Source organism: Bombina bombina, chromosome 4 (genome assembly GCF_027579735.1).
Source record: "Bombina bombina isolate aBomBom1 chromosome 4, aBomBom1.pri, whole genome shotgun sequence".
Lineage (NCBI taxonomy): Eukaryota > Metazoa > Chordata > Amphibia > Anura > Bombinatoridae > Bombina > Bombina bombina.
In genome coordinates this window covers 809393419-809412958 of record NC_069502.1, presented here as the reverse complement: position 1 = coordinate 809412958, position 19540 = coordinate 809393419, and the positions used below count along the sequence as shown (strand labels likewise).

Sequence of the window (19540 nt, the reverse complement as noted above, 5' to 3'; positions counted from 1 at the left end):
ATTTTACAAATTTGACACTATTGCTTCTTCGGAGGCTGTTTTTGGGAGAAAGGCTCTACAGGCAGTGGTTCCTTCCGCTTAATCCCTGCCTTGTCCCTCCCATCATCCGTGTACTTTAGCTTTGGTATTGGTATCCCATAAGTAATGGATGACCCGTGGACTGAATACACTTAACAAGAGAAAACATAATTTATGCTTACCTGATAAATTTATTTCTCTTGTAGTAGTGTATTCAGTCCACGGCCCGCCCTGTCTTTTTTAAGGCAGATCTAAATTTTAATTAAAACTCCAGTCACCACTGCACCCTATGGTTTCTCCTTTCTTGTCTTGTTTCGGTCGAATGACTGGATATGACATGTGAGGGGAGGAGCTATATAGCAGCTCTGCTTGTGTGATCCTCTTGCAACTTCCTGTTGGGAAGGAAATATATCCCATAAGTAATGGATGACCCGTGGACTGGATACACTACAAGAGAAATAAATTTATCAGGTAAGCATAAATTATGTTTTCTTATATACAAAATGTCTAAACGTGTTTATTTTGTTTTTTAGGCACTTTGCATTGCACAATGTCTTACTCTGGTGTGCTTGAATTGCACAGCACCAGCTGATGAAATCTGAGTGCATTCTATACATGACAGCAGTGCTTGTCATCAGAGTATATTGACATAGGCTCAAAAGCGTGCTCTATAAATGGCAGCAGTGTTTTGTCATTGGAGCATTCAAAGGTAGATTCAGGAGCACGCTCTATATGTGCAGCAGTGCTTATCATGAGAGCATACTGTGGTAGGCTCAGAAGTGCACGCTATCTATGGCAGCAGTGCTTATCATGAGAGCATACTGAGGTAGGTTTAGAAGCGCACTCTATACATGGCAGCAGTGTTTGTCATGAGAGCATACTGAGGTAGAACAGGAGCATGCTCAATATATGGTAGCAGCGCTTGTCGTGAGCCATACAGAGGTAGGCATAGGAGCACTGTCTATATACGGGAGAAGTGTTTGTCATGAGATCATACTGAGGAAGGCTTAGGAGTGCTCTCTATATATGACAGCAGTGTTTGTCATGAGATCATACTGAAGTAGGCACAGCAGCGTGCTCTATATATTGCAGCAGTGCTTGTCATGAGAGCATACTGAGGTAGGCACAGGAGCACTGTCTATATATGACAAGAAGGTGTAGAGTCCACAGCACTATAAGTATCTGTTTATTAAAGCATAAGACAGGTAAATGTGCACACGTTATGCTTTAATAAACAGATGCTTATTCATAGTGCTGTGGACTCTACACCTTTTTGCTATACCGGTTAGGAGCCTTGGCCGTGGCTCCAGTCCTACGTGCACTACCCCAGATGGGAGTTCCAGGTGCTGATCTTTACATTATCTGTTGTGTCTATATATGGGAGTAGGGTTTGTCATGAGAGCATACTGAGGTAGGCTCAGGAGCGCTCTCTGTATATGACAGCAGTGTTTGTCATGAGAGCATACTGAGTTAGACTCAGCAGCGCTCTCTATATATGACAGCAGTGTTTGTCCTGAGATCATACTGAGGAAGGCTCAGGAGCGCTCTCTATATATGACAGCAGTGTTTGTCCTGAGATCATACTGAGGAAGGCTCAGGAGCGCTCTCTGTATATGACAGCAATGTTTGTCCTGAGATCATACTGAGGTAGGCTCAGGAGCGCTCTCTGTATATGACAGCAGTGTTTGTACTGAAATCATACTGAGGAAGGCTCAGGAGTAAGGCTGCAACTCACAATTATTTTCATAATCGATTAATAGGCCGATTATTTTTTCAATTACTCGACTAATCGGATAAAAATAAATGAGTGTTATAAATATAAACTTTACATTAAAACAACTGTTGGTCCAATTTTGTAAGCAGCAGAACACATTTTTTATTATTCAGCAAAACAAAACCACAAACTGTTTGAAAAGAGGTAGAAGTAGAAAGAGGTAGATTACCACTGTTTATTATTGAAAGGCAAAATTGTCCACCTGTCCACATGCTCCTGGCTCTCTTTTTGCAAGCTATTTAGCCTGCAGCAGAGAAGAGGCGCTCAGATGGTGGTGAGGTGCCTGAGATGCAAAAGTAGGGTTTTGCCAGTTTCACCAAGGTGTGCTATTTATCTTTGTTAGTTCTACCCAAATGCAAGGGCCTCTCAAAAAAGTAAGCCTGGACTTCATTATAAGTGATGAGTAAGGGTTAACAGCCCGAAACATCGCTTTTTGCTGCTGTGTGCCAAGTGCTTTGTATAAGCTTAAATGGATCTATATGAAGCAGCAGTGTTTGTAATGAGAGCATACTGAGATATGTACAGGATCATGCTCTATATGAGGCAGCAGTGTTTGTAATTAGAGCATACTGAGGTAGGTACAGGTGCATGCTCTATATGAGGCAGCAGTGTTTGTAATGAGAGCATACTGAGGTAGGTACAGGATCATGCTCTATATGAGGCAGCAGTGTTTGTAATGAGAGCATACTGAGGTAGGTACAGGAGCATGCTCTATATGAGGCAGCAGTGTTTGTAATGAGAGCATTCTGAGGTAGGTACAGGATCAGGCTCTATATGAGACAGCAGTGTTTGTAATGAGAGCATACTGAGGTAGGTACAGGCGCATGCTCTATATGAGGCAGCAGTGTTTGTAATGAGAGCATACTGAGGTAGGTACAGGATCAGGCTCTATATGAGACAGCAGTGTTTGTAATGAGAGCATACTGAGGTAGGTACAGGTGCATGCTCTATGTGCGGCAGCAGTGTTTGCAATGAGAGCATACTGAGGTAGGTACAGGCGCATGCTCTATATGAGGCAGCAGTGTTTGTAATGAGAGCATACTGAGGTAGGTACAGGATCATACTCTATATGAGGCAGCAGTGTTTGTAATTAGAGCATACTGAGGTAGGTACAGGTGCATGCTCTATATGAGACAGCAGTGTTTATAATGAGAACATACTGAGGTAGGTACAGGCGCATGCTCTATATGTGTCAGCAGTGTTTGTAATGAGAGCATACTGAGGTAGGTACAGGAGCATGCTCTATATGAGGCAGCAGTGTTTGTTATGAGAGCATACTGAGGTAGTTACAGGCGCATGCTCTATATGAGGCAGCAGTGTTTGTAATGAGAGCATACTGAGGTAGGTACAGGGGCATGCTCTATATGAGGCAGCAGTGTTTGTAATGAGAGCATACTGAGGTAGGTACAGGCGCATGCTCTATATGAGGCAGCAGTGTTTGTAATGAGAGTATACTGAGGTAGGTACAGGAGCATGCTCTATATGAGGCAGCAGTGTTTGTAATGAGAGCATACTGAGGTAGGTTCATGCTCTATATGAGGCAGCAGTGTTTGTAATGAGAGCATACTGAGGTAGGTACAGGATCAGGCTCTATATGAGGCAGCAGTGATTTGTAATGAGATTATACTGAGATAGGTACAGGATCAGGCTCTATATGAGACAGCAGTGTTTGTAATGAGAGCATACTGAGGTAGGTACAGGCGCATGATCTATATGAGGCAGCAGTGTTTATAATGAGAGCATACTGAGGTAGGTACAGGCGCATGCTCTATATGAGGCAGCAGTGTTTGTAATGAGAGCATACTGAGGTAGGTACAGGATCAGGCTCTATATGAGACAGCAGTGTTTGTAATGAGAGCATACTGAGGTAGGTACAGGATCATGCTCTATGTGCGGCAGCAGTGTTTGCAATGAGAGCATACTGAGGTAGGTACAGGTGCATGCTCTATATGAGGCAGCAGTGTTTGTAATGAGAGCATACTGAGGTAGGTACAGGCGCATGCTCTATATGAGGCAGCAGTGTTTGTAATTAGAGCATACTGAGGTAGGTACAGGATCATGCTCTATATGAGGCAGCAGTGTTTGTTATGAGAGCATTTTGAGGTAGGTACAGGCTCATCCTCTATATGAAGCAGTAGTGTTTGTAATGAGAGCATACTGAGATAGGTACAGGATCATGCTCTATATGAGGCAGCAGTGTTTGTTATGAGAGCATACTGAGGTAGGTACAGGCGCATGCTCTATATGAGGCAGTAGTGTTTGTAATGAGAGCATACTGAGGTAGGTACAGGATCATGCTCTATATGAGGCAGCAGTGTTTGTAATGAGAGCATACTGAGGTAGGTACAGGATCATGCTCTATATGACAGCAGTGTTTGTAATGAGAGCATACTGAGGTAGGTACAGGGGCATGCTCTATATGAGGCAGCAGTGTTTGTAATGAGAGCATACTGAGGTATGTACAGGGGCATACTCTATATCAGGCAGCAGTGTTTTATAATGAGAGCATACTGAGGTAGGTACAGGAGCATGCTCTATATGAGGCAGCAGTGCTTGTAATGAGAGCATACTGAGGTAGGTACAGGATCATGCTCTATATGAGGCAGCAGTGTTTGTAAGGAGAGCATACTGAGGTAGGTACAGGCGCATGCTCTATATGAGGCAGCAGTGTTTGTAATGAGAGCATACTGAGGTAGGTACAGGCGCATGCTCTATATGAGGCAGCAGTGTTTGTAATGAGAGCATACTGAGGTAGGTACAGGATGATGCTCTATATGAGGCAGCAGTGTTTGTAATGAGAGCATACTGAGGTAGGTACAGGCACATGCTCTATATGAGGCAGCAGTGTTTGTAATGAGAGCATACTGAGGTAGGTACAGGCGCGTGCTCTATATGAGGCAGCAGTGCTTGTAATGGGAGCATACTGAGGTAGGTACAGGCGCGTGCTCTATATGAGGCAGCAGTGCTTGTAATGGGAGCATACTGAGGTAGGTACAGGCGCGTGCTCTATATGAGGCAGCAGTGCTTGTAATGAGAGCATACTGAGGTAGGTACAGGATCATGCTCTATATGAGACAGCAGTGTTTGTAATGAGAGCATACTGAGGTAGGTACAGGCGCATGCTCTATATGAGGTCAGCAGTATTTGTAATGAGAGCATACTGAGATATGTACAGGATCATGCTCTATATGAGGCTGTAGTGTTTGTAATGAGAGCATACTGAGGTAGGTACAGGATCATGCTCTTTGAGGCAGCAGTGTTTGTAATGAGAGCATACTGAGGTAGGTACAGGATCATGCTCTTTATGAGGCAGCAGTGTTTGTAATTAGAGCATACTGAGGTAGGTACAGGATCATGCTCTTTATGAGGCAGCAGTGTTTGTAATGAGAGCATACTGAGGTAGGTACAGGATCATGCTCTTTATGAAGCAGCAGTCATGGAAGCACACTGAAGTAGGCTCAGGAGCGTGCTTTATGTATGACAGCAGTGCTTGTCGTGAGAGCATACTGAGATAGGCACAGGGTTAAGTTGGATCAAGGGGTTAGATATATACGATGTGACTGCGCTATTCCAAGATGCTGGTTTATTTCGGCCCATAGTTGGTACCTGTTACCTTTTTTAAATTGGGATTTTTTTTTCTTTTTCTTTTTTTTTCTTCTTCTTTTTTTTTCTTCTTAGCTTTGCTACTGTACTTATTTTTTTATTCATTAAATTTTATTATATAAAATCTGTGCCAATTTCTTCCCAAAAGTGAATAAATATTACTCAATGCTGTAATAAAAGTGGCTGCATTTAATACAAAGTGTGATTTAATTAGGCTTCAGGATATTATTGTAAAAGAAGATAAAACATACAAACTTCTGTTATATAAATTTGTTACACCCTGTACTGTGCTCTATCAGGTAACTTCCTGCTGTAATTACAGGGCGTCTAGAGGAAAACCCGGGCACTGGGCTATTAAATGTGAAGGAAGAGGATGAGACAGATGCCGGTGAGTAGTAATACGTGAGAGTCTGCCGGGGCTGTGCACACAGTTACTTACTGCTCTCCCTCCTTGCCGGTGAGTAGTAATACGTGAGTGTCTGCCGGGGCTGTGCACACAGTTACTTACTGCTCTCCCTCCCTGCCGGTGAGTAGTAATACGTGAGAGTCTGCCGGGGCTGTGCACACAGTTACTTACTGCTCTCCCTCCCTGCCGGTGAGTAGTAATACGTGAGAGTCTGCCGGGGCTGTGCACACAGTTACTTACTGCTCTCCCTCCCTGCCGGTGAGTAGTAATACGTGAGAGTCTGCCGGGGCTGTGCACACAGTTACTTACTGCTCTCCCTCCCTGCCGGTGAGTAGTAATACGTGAGAGTCTGCCTGGGCTGTGCACACAGTTACTTACTGCTCTCCCTCCCTGCCGGTGAGTAGTAATACGTGAGAGTCTGCCGGGGCTGTGCACACAGTTGCTTACTGCTCTCCCTCCCTGCCGGTGAGTAGTAATACGTGAGAGTCTGCCGGGGCTGTGCACACAGTTACTTACTGCTCTCCCTCCCTGTCAGTGAGTAGTAATACGTGAGAGTCTGTCGGGGCTGTGCACACAGTTACTTACTGCTCTCCCTTGTAGTTTACTGTCTGCTTTATAAGCGCAGATAACACAATGAGTTTAACCCTTGTTTAGTTCATGTTGTAGTTTATACTGGAATATAGAGGATCACAGTAAAAAAAAGGATGAGAGGGAAAAGGAGACTGTGTGCGAATTTGGTGCTATTGTATGTTAGGGAAATAAAAAAACGATATGTGGTAAAGTTATAAACAAAACTAGATTATGTGATATAAAAACTGAATCTGCTTTATTTGTACAGATGAATATAACGCTGATATAGTGAAAGTTGAGATAACAGAAGATCTGTGTGTGAGGCATCAGCTGGAAGCACCAGATGAGGAAACCAATGACAGCATCAGCTCAGGTGAGTGTGCACTTGTGGTGTACCTGAGGGACACAGGATACAGGTGAGTGTGCAGGTGTGTTAAGTCTGAGGGATGCAGGTCACAGGTAAGTGTGTACGTATGTTGTGTCTGTGGGGCATGGGCTACAGGTGAATGTGTTACGGATGAGTGTGCATGTGTGTTGTGTGTCAGGGATACAGGTTACATGTGAGTGTGCATGTGTATTGTGTCTCCGGGACACATGTTTACAGGTGAGTGTGCATGTGTCTGAGGGATGAAGATAGCATGGATTGTGTGTGTGTTACAGGTGAGTGTACACAAGGTGGTTGTGCATGTATGTTGTGGGTTACAGGTGAGTGAGCACATATATTGTGTGTGAGGTATGTGAGTTACAGGTGAGTGAGCACATATATTGTGTGTTAGGTATGTGAGTTACAGGTGAGTGAGCACATATATTGTGTGTGAGGTATGTGAGTTACAGGTGAGTGAGCACATATATTGTGTGTGAGGTATGTGAGTTACAGGTGAGTGAGCACATATATTGTGTGTGAGGTATGTGAGTTACAGGTGAGTGAGCACATATATTGTGTGTGAGGTATGTGAGTTACAGGTGAGTGAGCACATATATTGTGTGTGAGATATGTGAGTGAGCACATATATTGTGTGTGAGGTATGTGAGTTACAGGTGAGTGAGCACATATATTGTGTGTGAGGTATGTGAGTTACAGGTGAGTGAGCACATATATTGTGTGTGAGATATGTGAGTGAGCACATATATTGTGTGTGAGGTATGTGAGTTACAGGTGAGTGAGCACATATATTGTGTGTGAGGTATGTGAGTTACAGGTGAGTGAGCACATATATTGTGTGTGAGGTATGTGTTACAGGTGAGTGAGCACATATATTGTGTGTGAGGTATGTGAGTTACAGGTGAGTGAGCACATATATTGTGTGTGAGGTACGTGAGTTACAGGTGAGTGAGCACATATACTGTGTGTGAGGTACGCGAGTTACAGGTGAGTGTGCACATATATTGTGTGAGGTATTTGAGTTACAGGTGAGTGTGCACATATATTGTGTGAGGTATTTGAGTTACAGGTGAGTGTGCACATATATTGTGTGTGAGGTACGTGAGTTACAGGTGAGTGTGCACATATATTGTGTGAGGTATTTGAGTTACAGGTGAGTGCACATATATTGTGTGAGGTATGTGAGTTACAGGTGAGTGTGCACATATATTGTGTGAGGTATGTGAGTTACAGGTGAGTGTGCACATATATTGTGTGTGAGGTATGGGAGTTACAGGTGAGTGAGCACATATATTGTGTGTGAGGTATGTGAGTTACAGGTGAGTGTGCACGTATATTGTATGTGAGTTATAGGTGAGTGTGCATAGTAATTGTGATAGTCTACTAAATAATTCTCTTGTGTGCACATAGTAATTTTTTGTGTTCTCACATGATTTTTCGTTATATACAATGAGAGAGAATTGATACATCCCATGAATGAGTACTACTAACAACTTGCACATATGCATGTGTATTCTTATTGTACAGGTCGTATGGATGTGATGCCTTCAGATGGCTCAGTAGTTGAGTACAGAGGAGAACCGTATGTGTGTGATCACGTGAAGACTGAGGAGGATGAAGTTCCTATCAATCCGGCTACAGGTGATTTGCACTAATTAAAACACTACCCTTAAACATCTGCTAGATATAGCGCAGGTCTTGCTTCCACATGCAGTCCTAGCACAGCTTTGCCAGCGAAGTTGCGCTAGTTAAACCCAAAACGACCACAGATGTACAGGGTACGTCTGTCATTAAGAGGTTAAGTAAAGGGAATATTCTGATGGTGACATTTTGTCTCATGTAAATAAGTTATATTTTCTCAGATGGTTACACAGCAGACACAAGTCAGTGAGCAGCTCATGTATGAATAACTAAGGGCTAGATTACAAATGAAGCACAAAAATATAAGTTCTACTGAGTGCTAACTCAGCTCAAGTTAAATGTGGTGCTCCTATTCTTTTACTCATATTACAAGTTGAACGTAAAATATTATCGGAAGAGCCAACGTCTCAGGCGCACTAACATCTGGAGGTCGTTTATTGTGACCTCGCTGAGTCCCTTTCTGCATAGACTTCTGTATATTTGTACACATATAAATAAAACACATACATATTCACCTTTGTGCACCAGATCATAGACCATATCCCTTTAAATCACTATTAGAACATTTATTTCAATGATAAACCTTGTTTTTGTGTTACATATGTATAACTATGAGTGAAATAGTTTACTCTAATATACCATACGTTTGTTTTATTGCGCATATATTCAGGCGTTAATGGGACAGTAAAGTCAAAATTAAACTTTTGTGCTTCAGATAGAGGATACAGTTTTAAACAACTTTCCAATTTACTTCTAATATCTAATTTTCTGTATTTTCTTGGTATCCTTTGTTCAATTTATAACCTAGAGGTAGCGCTCAAAGCTAATTGGAGGGGTTAAACTGAGGTTAGCAGGATTTGCTTTCTCCTAAGCGCTTTGCCTGTTTTTCTTTTTTACACATTTACCCTTTGTTCAATAGCATACCTAGATAGGCTCAGGGGGCAGCAATGCCCTACTAGCTAGCTGATGTCTGCACACAAATGCCTCTTGTCATTTGCTCAGCAGATGTGTACAGCTAGCACCCAGTAGTGCTTTGCTTCTCCTTCAACAAAAGATAACATTTGCTTCATTATCTTGGTAACAGAAGTACATTGTAAGCTTGTATAAAATTACTCTCTCTATCTTAATCATGAAAGTTTTTTTTTTGTTTTTTTTTGTATTTTACTTCAGGTCTCTAAAAGCACTAAGTTTCCAGTGCTATTTTGTAATGTGCTCGAGTGTAACACTTATGTCGCCAATGTAATATGAGCGTTAGTAACAAATCCTGCGCTATCCATTTAAAGTATAGGGTGCGCTAAATAAATGTCAGCCTCGTTAAAGGGACATGAAACCCTTAATTTTTCTTTCATGATGCAGAGATAGAATGAGGAGCAGAACTGTTAACGTTACCCTTAGTGTGACCTTGCGCACAATAATCATCAGAGACATGAAGATCTCAGATACAGAGAGAATACAATTTTAAAAACTTTACAATTTACTTATATTATTTAATTTTCTTCATTCTCTTGGTATTAAAGGATACCAAGAGAAAAAAACAAATTAGATAATAAAAGTAAATGGGAAAGTTGTTTAAAATTGTATTCTTTCTGTATCTATCTAAATTTCATGTCTCTGATAATTGTGCGCAAGGTCACACTAAGGGTAACGTTAACGGTTTTGCTCCACTTGCGTCTCATTGATACAGTGCACAGGTGAGTGTACGTGTGTGATGTGCCTAAGGGACGCAGGGCACAGGTGAGTGTACGTGTGTGATGTGTCTAAGGGACGCAGGGCACAGGTGAGTGTACGTATGTGATGTGCCTAAGGGACGCAGAGTGCAGGTGAGTGTACGTGTGTGATGTGCCTAAGGGACGCAGAGTGCAGGTGAGTGTACGTGTGTGATGTGCCTAAGGGACGCAGGGCTCAGGTGAGTGTATATGTGGGGCATTGTAATATTACAACTTCGTTGTGCAGTGCTAAACTGTGACCATATTTATATGATCTATCAGTACAGGTTAGTGTATGTGTGTGACGTGTCTAATATTACAACTTTCTTGCGCAGTGCTAAAAAGCTAAAATGTGACTATATTTATATGATCTATGCAGGTGATGTTAAGACTAAAGTCACACTTAATGCTGAACAAACAAATGATCTGTGTGTAAAGAGTCAGCAGGAAGCTGTGGAGCAGGAAATCAGTGACAATATCAGTACAGGTGAGTGCACGTGAGTGATGTGTCTGAGAGGTACAGATCATCTGCCCAACTAAGCACGGAGGTTTTCATTACAGAAAAGGAAGACATTTTTAGAGCCATCATCTCTTCAGTAAAACACACAGCTGAAAATGCCCCTGTAGGTGATTGTGATATAATTTATGTAGGACTGAAATCCAAGTCTAAATTATTAAAGAAAAATAATTAATTATTTCTTTCTAATGACACGGTGAGTCCACGGATCATCTAATACTATTGGGAATTTCTTTTTTAAGACAGGATGAGTCCACGGATCATCTTAATTACTAATGTGATATTCACCTCCTGATCAGCAGGAGGAGGCAAAGGGCACCACAGCAGAGCTGTTAAATAGCTCCTCCCTTCCCTCCCACTCCCGTCATTCTCTTTGCCTACGTTAGTGATAGGAAGAGGTAAAGTGAGGTGTTAGTATAGATTCTTTAATCAAGAGTTTATTATTTTTAAAGTAGTGCAAGATTGTGCTGCTTTGTCCTAGGGTGTAGCCGTAGTCCATATCAGTCTCTTCAGTAGAGCCTTGGTGGCTTTAAAGCAATGGGAACTGGTGGGACATAATTCTCACTGCGCCTCCAATATTTGTTTGCTGCCCTAACCCTGAAAACCTGAGGCATATTTAATCAGGAATTTCATTTTCTCCTACATTGGTGTGTCCGGTCCACGGCTTCATCCTTACTTGTGGGATATTCTCTTCCCCTACAGGAAGTGGCAAAGAGAACACACAGCAGAGCTGTCCATATAGCTCCCCTTAGGCTCCGCCCCCCCAGTCATTCTCTTTGCCGCTCTAACTCATAGCACCTCCACGGAGGTGGTGAAGAGTATGTGGTGTTTAGTTGTAGTTTTTATTTCTTCTATCAAGAGTTTGTTATTTTAAAATAGTGCTGGCTTGAACTATTTACTCTGCAGCAGAAAGTGATGAAGATTTCTGCTAAGAGGAATATGATTTTAGTACCAGTAACTAAAATCCATTGCTGTTCCCACGCAGCACTGTTGAAACCAGAGAACATCAGTTGGGGGGAACAGTTTGCAGGCTTATCTGCTTCGGGTATGATCAGTCATTTTTCTAACAAGACCATGTAATGCTAGAAGACTGTCAGAAAATCCCTCTGGGATAGGTAAGCTATTTTCCTTACAGTATAAATAGATGGCTTATATTAAGGGCTCTATGCTGGTTGACACTAATTGTGGGCTTAATCGATTGCTTTTTAGCACATTTTTGGCTATAAATAAGGTGTTTTTTACAAACTTAAAACACTTTTGGGGTTTAATTTGTGCCTGGCACTTGGTTAGACACCTATTCTAGTCAGAAAGGCCCCTCCACTCTGAAATGAAGAGGAAGGAAGCCTCATTTTCGCGCCTCAATTGCGCAGCATTTTTTGACTAGGCAGTTCATGTAGTCTCTCGTGGGGAGTCCAGAGGCTCAGAAAAGGACTCCAGACAGGTTTATTTGCTACCAAATTTATCTCTAAGGCTACAGTGGAAGCTGTGGCAGGGGACTGTACTGAGTTAACCGGTTAATAACTGTTATTAGCTCCGGTTTGGGCACTGAGGGGTTAATTGGTCTGAAAATTTGTGTGCAATCTTTTCAAAGCATTAAGACACTGTGGTGAAAATTTCATTAAAATCGGATGTGTATTTAATGGTTTTTTGATGTTTCAATAATAAGGTGTGCATTTTTATTATTTAAAGAGACAGTAACGTTTTTGTAAAAAATAATTTTTATTGCATTGAAGTTCTGTTAAGGTTTGTCAAACATGTCTGATACTTCAGATAGCCTATGTTCTGTATGTTCAAAGTCCAAGGTGGTTCCCCCATTAAATTTATGTGTGAAGTGTGCCATAGCGTCCAAGCAGCTTAAGGACCATTCAATCACACTTAAAGATATAGCCCAAGATGATTCTTTAGCTGAAGGTAGTGGAGATAGCTCGCTATCCTCTCCTTCTGTGTCAATATCAGCTATGCCCGCGCCAGCGTTGCCCAGTTCATCTAGCGCACCAATGATGATTACCATGCAACAGTTAGCAACAGTAATGGATAACTCTCTTTCAGCATTTTTATCTAAACTGCCAGCCATAACTAGGAAGCGTGATTGCTCAGTTTTAAATACAGAGAATGAGCAAGCAGACGCAGAGGATAATTTATCTGTAGTGCCCTCACATCAATCTGATTTGGCGGTGAGGGAGGGCCTGTCTGAAGGAGAAATTTCTGACACAGGAAAAGTTTCTCAGCAGGCAGAGCCTGATACCATAGCATTTAAATTTAAGCTAGAACACCTCCGCGCCCTACTTAAGGAGGTCCTAGCTACACTTGATGATTGTGAACCTTTGGTGGTTCCAGAAAAACTGTGTAAAATGGACAAATTCTTAGAGGTCCTAGTACACACTGATGCGTTTCCGATACCCAAGAGGGTGGCGGATATAGTGACTAGGGAATGGGAGAGACCAGGTGTACCTTTTGTTCCCCCCCCCCCCCCCTATATTTAAGAAAATGTTCCCCATTGTTGACCCCAGAAAGGACGCGTGGCAGACGGTCCCTAAGGTAGAGGGAGCAGTTTCAACACTAGCTAAACGCACAACTATACCAATAGAAGATAGTTGCGCTTTCAAAGATCCTATGGATAAAAAATTAGAAGGTTTGCTTAAGAAAATTTTTGTTCAACAAGGTTTTCTTCTTCAACCAATTTCTTGCATTATTCCTGTAACCACGGCAGCGTCTTTTTGGTTTGAGGAATTAGAAAACTCGCTCCAGAAGGAGACTTCTTATGATGAAGTCATGGACAGAATTCACGCTCTGAAGTTGGCTAATGCCTTCATTACAGATGCCGCTTTTCAGTTAGCTAAATTGGCGGCGAAAAATTCAAGTTTTGCAATCATGGCGCGCAGAGCGCTTTGGCTAAAATCTTGGTCGGCGGATGTGTCGTCCAAAACAAAATTGCTTAACATTCCTTTCAAGGGTAAGACCCTATTCGGGCCAGAGTTGAAAGAAATTATTTCGGATATCACTGGGGGAAAGGGCCATGCCCTCCCACAAGACAGGCCTTTCAAGGCTAAAAACAAGTCTAATTTTCGTTCCTTTGGCAATTTCAGGAACGGACCAGCTGCTACCTCTTCAGCCACTAAGCAGGAGGGTAACGCATCCCAGCCCAAACCAGCATGGAAACCATTGCAAGGCTGGAACAAAGGTAAACAGGCCAAGAAGCCTGCTGCTGCTACCAAGACAGCATGAAAGATTAGCCCCCGATCCGGGACCGGATCTAGTAGGGGGCAGACTTTCTCTCTTTGCTCAGGCTTGGGCAAGAGATGTTCCGGACCCCTGGGCACTAGAAATTGTCTCTCAGGGGTACCTTCTAGAATTCAAAGACTCTCCCCCAAAGGGAAGGTTCCACATGTCTCGCTTATCTTTAGACCAGATAAAGAGACAGGCATTCTTACATTGCGTAGAAGACCTTTTTAAAGATGGGAGTGATACACCCAGTTCCGATACCAGAACAAGGGAGGGGTTTTTACTCAAACCTGTTTGTAGTTCCCAAAAAGGAAGGAACTTTCAGGCCAATTCTGGATTTAAAAATCCTAAACAAGTTCCTCAGAGTTCCATCATTCAAAATGGAAACCATTCGGACAATTCTACCAATGATCCAGAAGGGTCAATATATGACTACCGTGGACTTAAAGGATGCGTACCTGCATATTCATATCCACAAAAATCACCATCAGTTTCTAAGGTTCGCCTTTCTGGACAAGCATTACCAGTTTGTGGCTCTTCCCTTCGGATTGGCCACTGCTCCCAGAATTTTCACAAAGGTGCTAGGGTCCCTTCTAGCGGTACTAAGGCCAAGGGGCATTGCAGTAGCACCTTATCTAGACGACATTTTAATTCTAGGGTCATCCTTTCACAAGGCAAAGGCTCATACGGACATTGTTCTAGCCTTTCTAAGGTCTCACGGGTGGAAGGTGACCATAGAAAAGAGTTCTCTGTCCCCGTTCACAAGGGTTCCCTTTCTGGGTACAATAATAGACTCGGTAGAAATGAAAATTTTTCTGACGGAGGTCAGGAAGTTAAAGCTTTTGAACACCTGCCGAGTTCTTCACTCCATTCCAGAACCCTCCATAGCTCAGTGCATGGAGGTAATAGGACTAATGGTTGCGGCAATGGACGTGGTTCCTTTTGCTCGAATTCATTTAAGACCATTGCAAATGTGCATGCTCAAACAATGGAATGGGGATTATGCAGATTTGTCTCCCCAAATACAAATGGACCAGATAACCAGAGACTCTCTCCTCTGGTGGTTGGCTCAGGATCACCTGTCTCAGGGAACGAGCTTCCGCAGACCGAAGTGGATCATTGTCACGACCGACGCCAGCCTCTTGGGCTGGGGTGCGGTCTGGGAGTCCCTGAAAGCTCAGGGTCTATGGTCTCGGGAAGAATCTCTTCTTCCGATAAACATTTTGGAATTGAGAGCGATATTCAATGCGCTCCAGGCGTGGCCTCAACTAGCGGAGGCCAAATTCATCAGATTTCAGTCGGACAACATGACGACTGTAGCGTACATCAATCATCAGGGGGGAACAAGGAGTTCCCTGGCGATGAGGGAGGTATCCAAGATCATAAAATGGGCGGAGGATCACTCCTGCCATCTATCAGCAATTGACATCCCAGGTGTGGACAACTGGGAAGCGTATTATCTGAGTCGTCAGACTTTCCATCCGGGGGAGTGGGAACTTCACCCAGAGGTTTTTGCCCAGTTAACTCAACTATGGGGCATTCCAGATCTGGATCTGATGGCGTCACGTCAGAACTCCAAAGTTCCACGTTACGGGTCAAGGTCCAGGGATCCCAAAGCGACATTAGTAGATGCCTTAGTGGCTCCTTGGTCGTTCAATCTAGCTTATGTCTTTCCACCGTTTCCCCTTCTCCCCCGGCTAGTAGCCAGGATCAAACAGGAGAAGGCTTCGGTAATTCTGATAGCTCCTGCGTGGCCACGCAGGACTTGGTATGCAGACCTGGTGAATATGTCATCGGTTCCACCATGGAAGCTACCTTTGAGGCAGGACCTTCTAACTCAAGGTCCATTCGAACATCCAAACCTAGTTTCTCTGCAACTGACTGCTTGGAGATTGAACGCTTGATTCTAGCGAAGCGTGGGTTTTCGGAATCAGTCATAGATACTCTGATCCAGGCTAGAAAGCCTGTCACCAGGAAGATTTACCATAAGATATGGCGGAATTTTCTTTGCTGGTGTGAGTCCAAGGATTACTCATGGAGTAAGATTAAGATTCCAAGGATACTATCCTTTCTCCAAGAAGGATTGGAGAAAGGTCTATCAGCTAGTTCTTTAAAAGGACAGATATCTGCCCTGTCTGTTTTGTTACACAAGCGTTTGGCAGCCGTGCCAGATGTTCAGGCGTTTGTACAGGCTTTAGTCAGAATCAAGCCTGTCTACAGACCTGTGGCCCCTACATGGAGCCTAAATTTAGTTCTTTCAGTTCTTCAGGGGGTTCCGTTTGAACCTCTACATTCCATAGATATTAAGTTACTATCTTGGAAAGTTTTGTTTTTGGTTGCTATTTCTTCTGCTAGAAGAGTGTCTGAATTGTCTGCTTTGCAGTGTAATTCAACTTATCTGGTGTTCCATGCAGATAAGGTTGTTTTGCGTACCAAACCTGGTTTTCTTCCAAAAGTTGTTTCTAATAAGAATATTAACCAGGAAATTATTGTTCCTTCTCGGTGTCCTAATCCAGCTTCTAAGAAGGAACGACTGTTACACAATCTTGATGTGGTTCGTGCTTTAAAGTTCTATTTACAAGCAACTGAAGATTTCAGACAAACATCATCCTTGTTTGTTGTCTATTCTGGTAAGAGGAGAGGTCAAAAAGCGACTGCTACCTCTCTTTCCTTCTGGCTAAAGAGCATCATCAGATTGGCTTATGAGACTGCTGGACAGCAGCCTCCTGAACGAATTACAGCTCATTCCACCAGGGCTGTGGCTTCCACATGGGCTTTCAAGAATGAGGCTTCTGTTGAACAGATTTGTAAGGCAGCGACTTGGTCTTCACTGCATACATTCACCAAATTTTACAAATTCGATACTTTTGCTTCTTCGGAGGCTATTTTTGGGAGAAAGGTTTTACAAGCAGTGGTGCCTTCCGTTTAGGTTACCTGACTTGTTCCCTCCCTTCATCCGTGTCCTAAAGCTTTGGTATTGGTTCCCACAAGTAAGGATGAAGCCGTGGACCGGACACACCAATGTAGGAGAAAACAGAATTTATATTTACCTGATAAATTCCTTTCTCCTACGGTGTGTCCGGTCCACGGCCCACCCTGGCATTTAGTCAGGTTTAAATTTATTTCTTTCATGTAATTAACAAGAGTCCATGAGCTAGTGACGTATGGGATATACATTCCTACCAGGAGGGGCAAAGTTTCCCAAACCTTAAAATGCCTATAAATACACCCCTCACCACACCCACAAATCAGTTTTACAAACTTTGCCTCCAAGGGAGGTGGTGAAGTAAGTTTGTGCTAGATTCTACGTTGATATGCGCTCCGCAGCAAGTTGGAGCCCGGTTTTCCTCTCAGCGTGCAGTGAATGTCAGAGGGATGTGAAGAGAGTATTGCCTATTGAATGCAGTGATCTCCTTCTACGGGGTCTATTTCATAAGGTTCTCTGTTATCGGTCGTAGAGATTCATCTCTTACCTCCCTTTTCAGATCGACGATATACTCTTATATTTACCATTTCCTCTACTGATTCTCGTTTCAGTACTGGTTTGGCTTTCTACAAACATGTAGATGAGTGTCCTGGGGTAAGTAAGTCTTATTTTCTGTGACACTCTAAGCTATGGTTGGGCACTTTATTTATAAAGTTCTAAATATATGTATTCAAACATTTATTTGCCTTGACTCAGAATGTTCAACTTTCCTTATTTCCAGACAGTCAGTTTCATATTTGGGATTATGCATTGAATTATCATATTTTTTCTTACCTCAAAAATTTGACTTTTTTCCCTGTGGGCTGTTAGGCTCGCGGGGGCTGAAAATGCTTCATTTTATTGCGTCATTCTTGGCGCGGACTTTTTTGGCGCAAAAATTCTTTTCCGTTTCCGGCGTCATACGTGTCGCCGGAAGTTGCGTCATTTTTTGACGTTATTTTGCGTCAAAAATGTCGGCGTTCTGGATGTGGCGTCATTTTTGGCGCCAAAAGCATTTAGGCGCCAAATAATGTGGGCGTCTTTTTTTGGCGCTAAAAAATATGGGCGTCATTTTTGTCTCCACATTATTTAAGTCTCATTATTTATTGCTTCTGGTTGCTAGAAGCTTGTTCACTGGCATTTTTTTCCCATTCCTGAAACTGTCATTTAAGGAATTTGATCAATTTTGCTTTATATGTTGTTTTTTTTTTTTTTTTTTTTTTTTTTTTTCTTTTACATATTGCAAGATGTTCCACGTTGCAACTGAGTCAGAAGTTACTACAGGAAAATCACTGCACAGTGCTGGAGCTACCAAGCTAAGTCTGCTATAAACTTTTGGTATCTGTTTCTCCAGCTGTTATTTGTATTGCATGTCATGTCAAACTTATTAATGCAGATAAAATTTCCTTTAGTACTGTTACATTTCCTGTTGCTGTCCGTCAACATCTAATTTTCAGAGTGTTCCTGATAACATAAGAGATTTTATTTTTTAAATCCATTAAGAAGGCTATGTCTGTTATTTCTCCTTCTAGTATACATAAAAGTCTTTTTAAAACTTCTCTTTTTTTCAGATGAATTTTTAAATGAACATCATCATTCTGATACTGATAATGGTTCTTCTGGTTCAGAGGTTTCTGTCTCAGAGGTTGATGCTGATAAATCTTTGTATTTGTTCAAGATGGAATTTATTCGTTCTTTACTTAAAGAAGTGTTATTTGCATTAGAAATAGAGGATTCTGGTCCTCTTGATACTAAATGTAAACGTTTAAATAAGGTTTTTAAATCTCCTGTAGTTATTCCAGAAGTGTTTTATCTCCCTGATGCTATTTCTGAAGTAATTTCCAGGGAATGGAATAATTTGGGTAATTTATTTACTCCTTCTAGACGTTTAAGCAAATTATATCCTGTGCCATCTGACAGATTAGAGTTTGTTGGGACAAAAATCCCTAAGGTTATGGGGCTGTCTCTACTCCTGCTAATGTACTACTATTCCTATGGCAGATAGTACTTCATTTAAGGATCCTTTAGATAGGAAAATTGAATCCTTTCTAAGAAAAGCTTACTTATGTTCAGGTAATCTTCTTAGACCTGCTATATTTTTAGCGGATGTTGCTGCAGCTTCAACTTTTTTGGTTAGAAGCTTTAGCGCAACAAGTAACAGATCATAATTTTATAGCATTATTATTATTCTATAACATGCTAATAATTTTATTGGTGATACCATCTTTTGATATCATTAGAGTTGATGTCAGGTATATGTCTCTAGCTATTTTAGCTAGAAAAGCTTTATGGATTAAACTTGGAATGCTGACATGTCTTCTAAGTCAACTTTGCTTTCCCTTTCTTTCCAGGGTAAATAATCATTTCGTTCCTTTCCTCACAACAAGGAACAAAAGCCTGATCCTTCATCCTCAGGAGCGGTATCAGTTTGGAAACTATTTCCAGTTTGGAATATATCCAAGCCTTATAGAATCCTATAGCCAGCTCCTAAGTACCTATGAAGGTGCGGCCCTTATTCCAGCTCAGCTGGTATGGGGCAGATTACGTTTTCTTCAAAGAAATTTGGATCAATTCCGTTCTTAATCTCTGGTTTCAGAAACATTGTTTCAGAAAGGTACAGAATTGGCTTCAAGTTAAGGCCTCCTGCTAAGAGATTCTTTTCTTTCCCGTGTCCCAATTGACACAGCAAGGCTCAGTATTTCTGAAATGTGTTTCAGATCTAGAGTTGGCTGGAGT

The 19540-nt window shown here is 42.1% G+C and overlaps 1 protein-coding gene across 2 annotated transcripts in view; it reads left to right on the top strand.

The window, feature by feature from the left end:
• LOC128657069 (zinc finger protein OZF-like) overlaps positions 1–19540 on the top strand; it is a 58519-nt gene that overhangs the window by 18570 nt on the left and 20409 nt on the right. For both annotated transcript variants that reach the window (XM_053711297.1, XM_053711298.1), the window contains exons 3-6: positions 5718–5783; positions 6640–6744; positions 8281–8394; positions 10480–10587. In XM_053711297.1, the coding sequence (XP_053567272.1) occupies positions 5718–5783; positions 6640–6744; positions 8281–8394; positions 10480–10587 (393 nt within the window). The remainder of the gene's footprint in view (positions 1–5717; positions 5784–6639; positions 6745–8280; positions 8395–10479; positions 10588–19540) is intronic.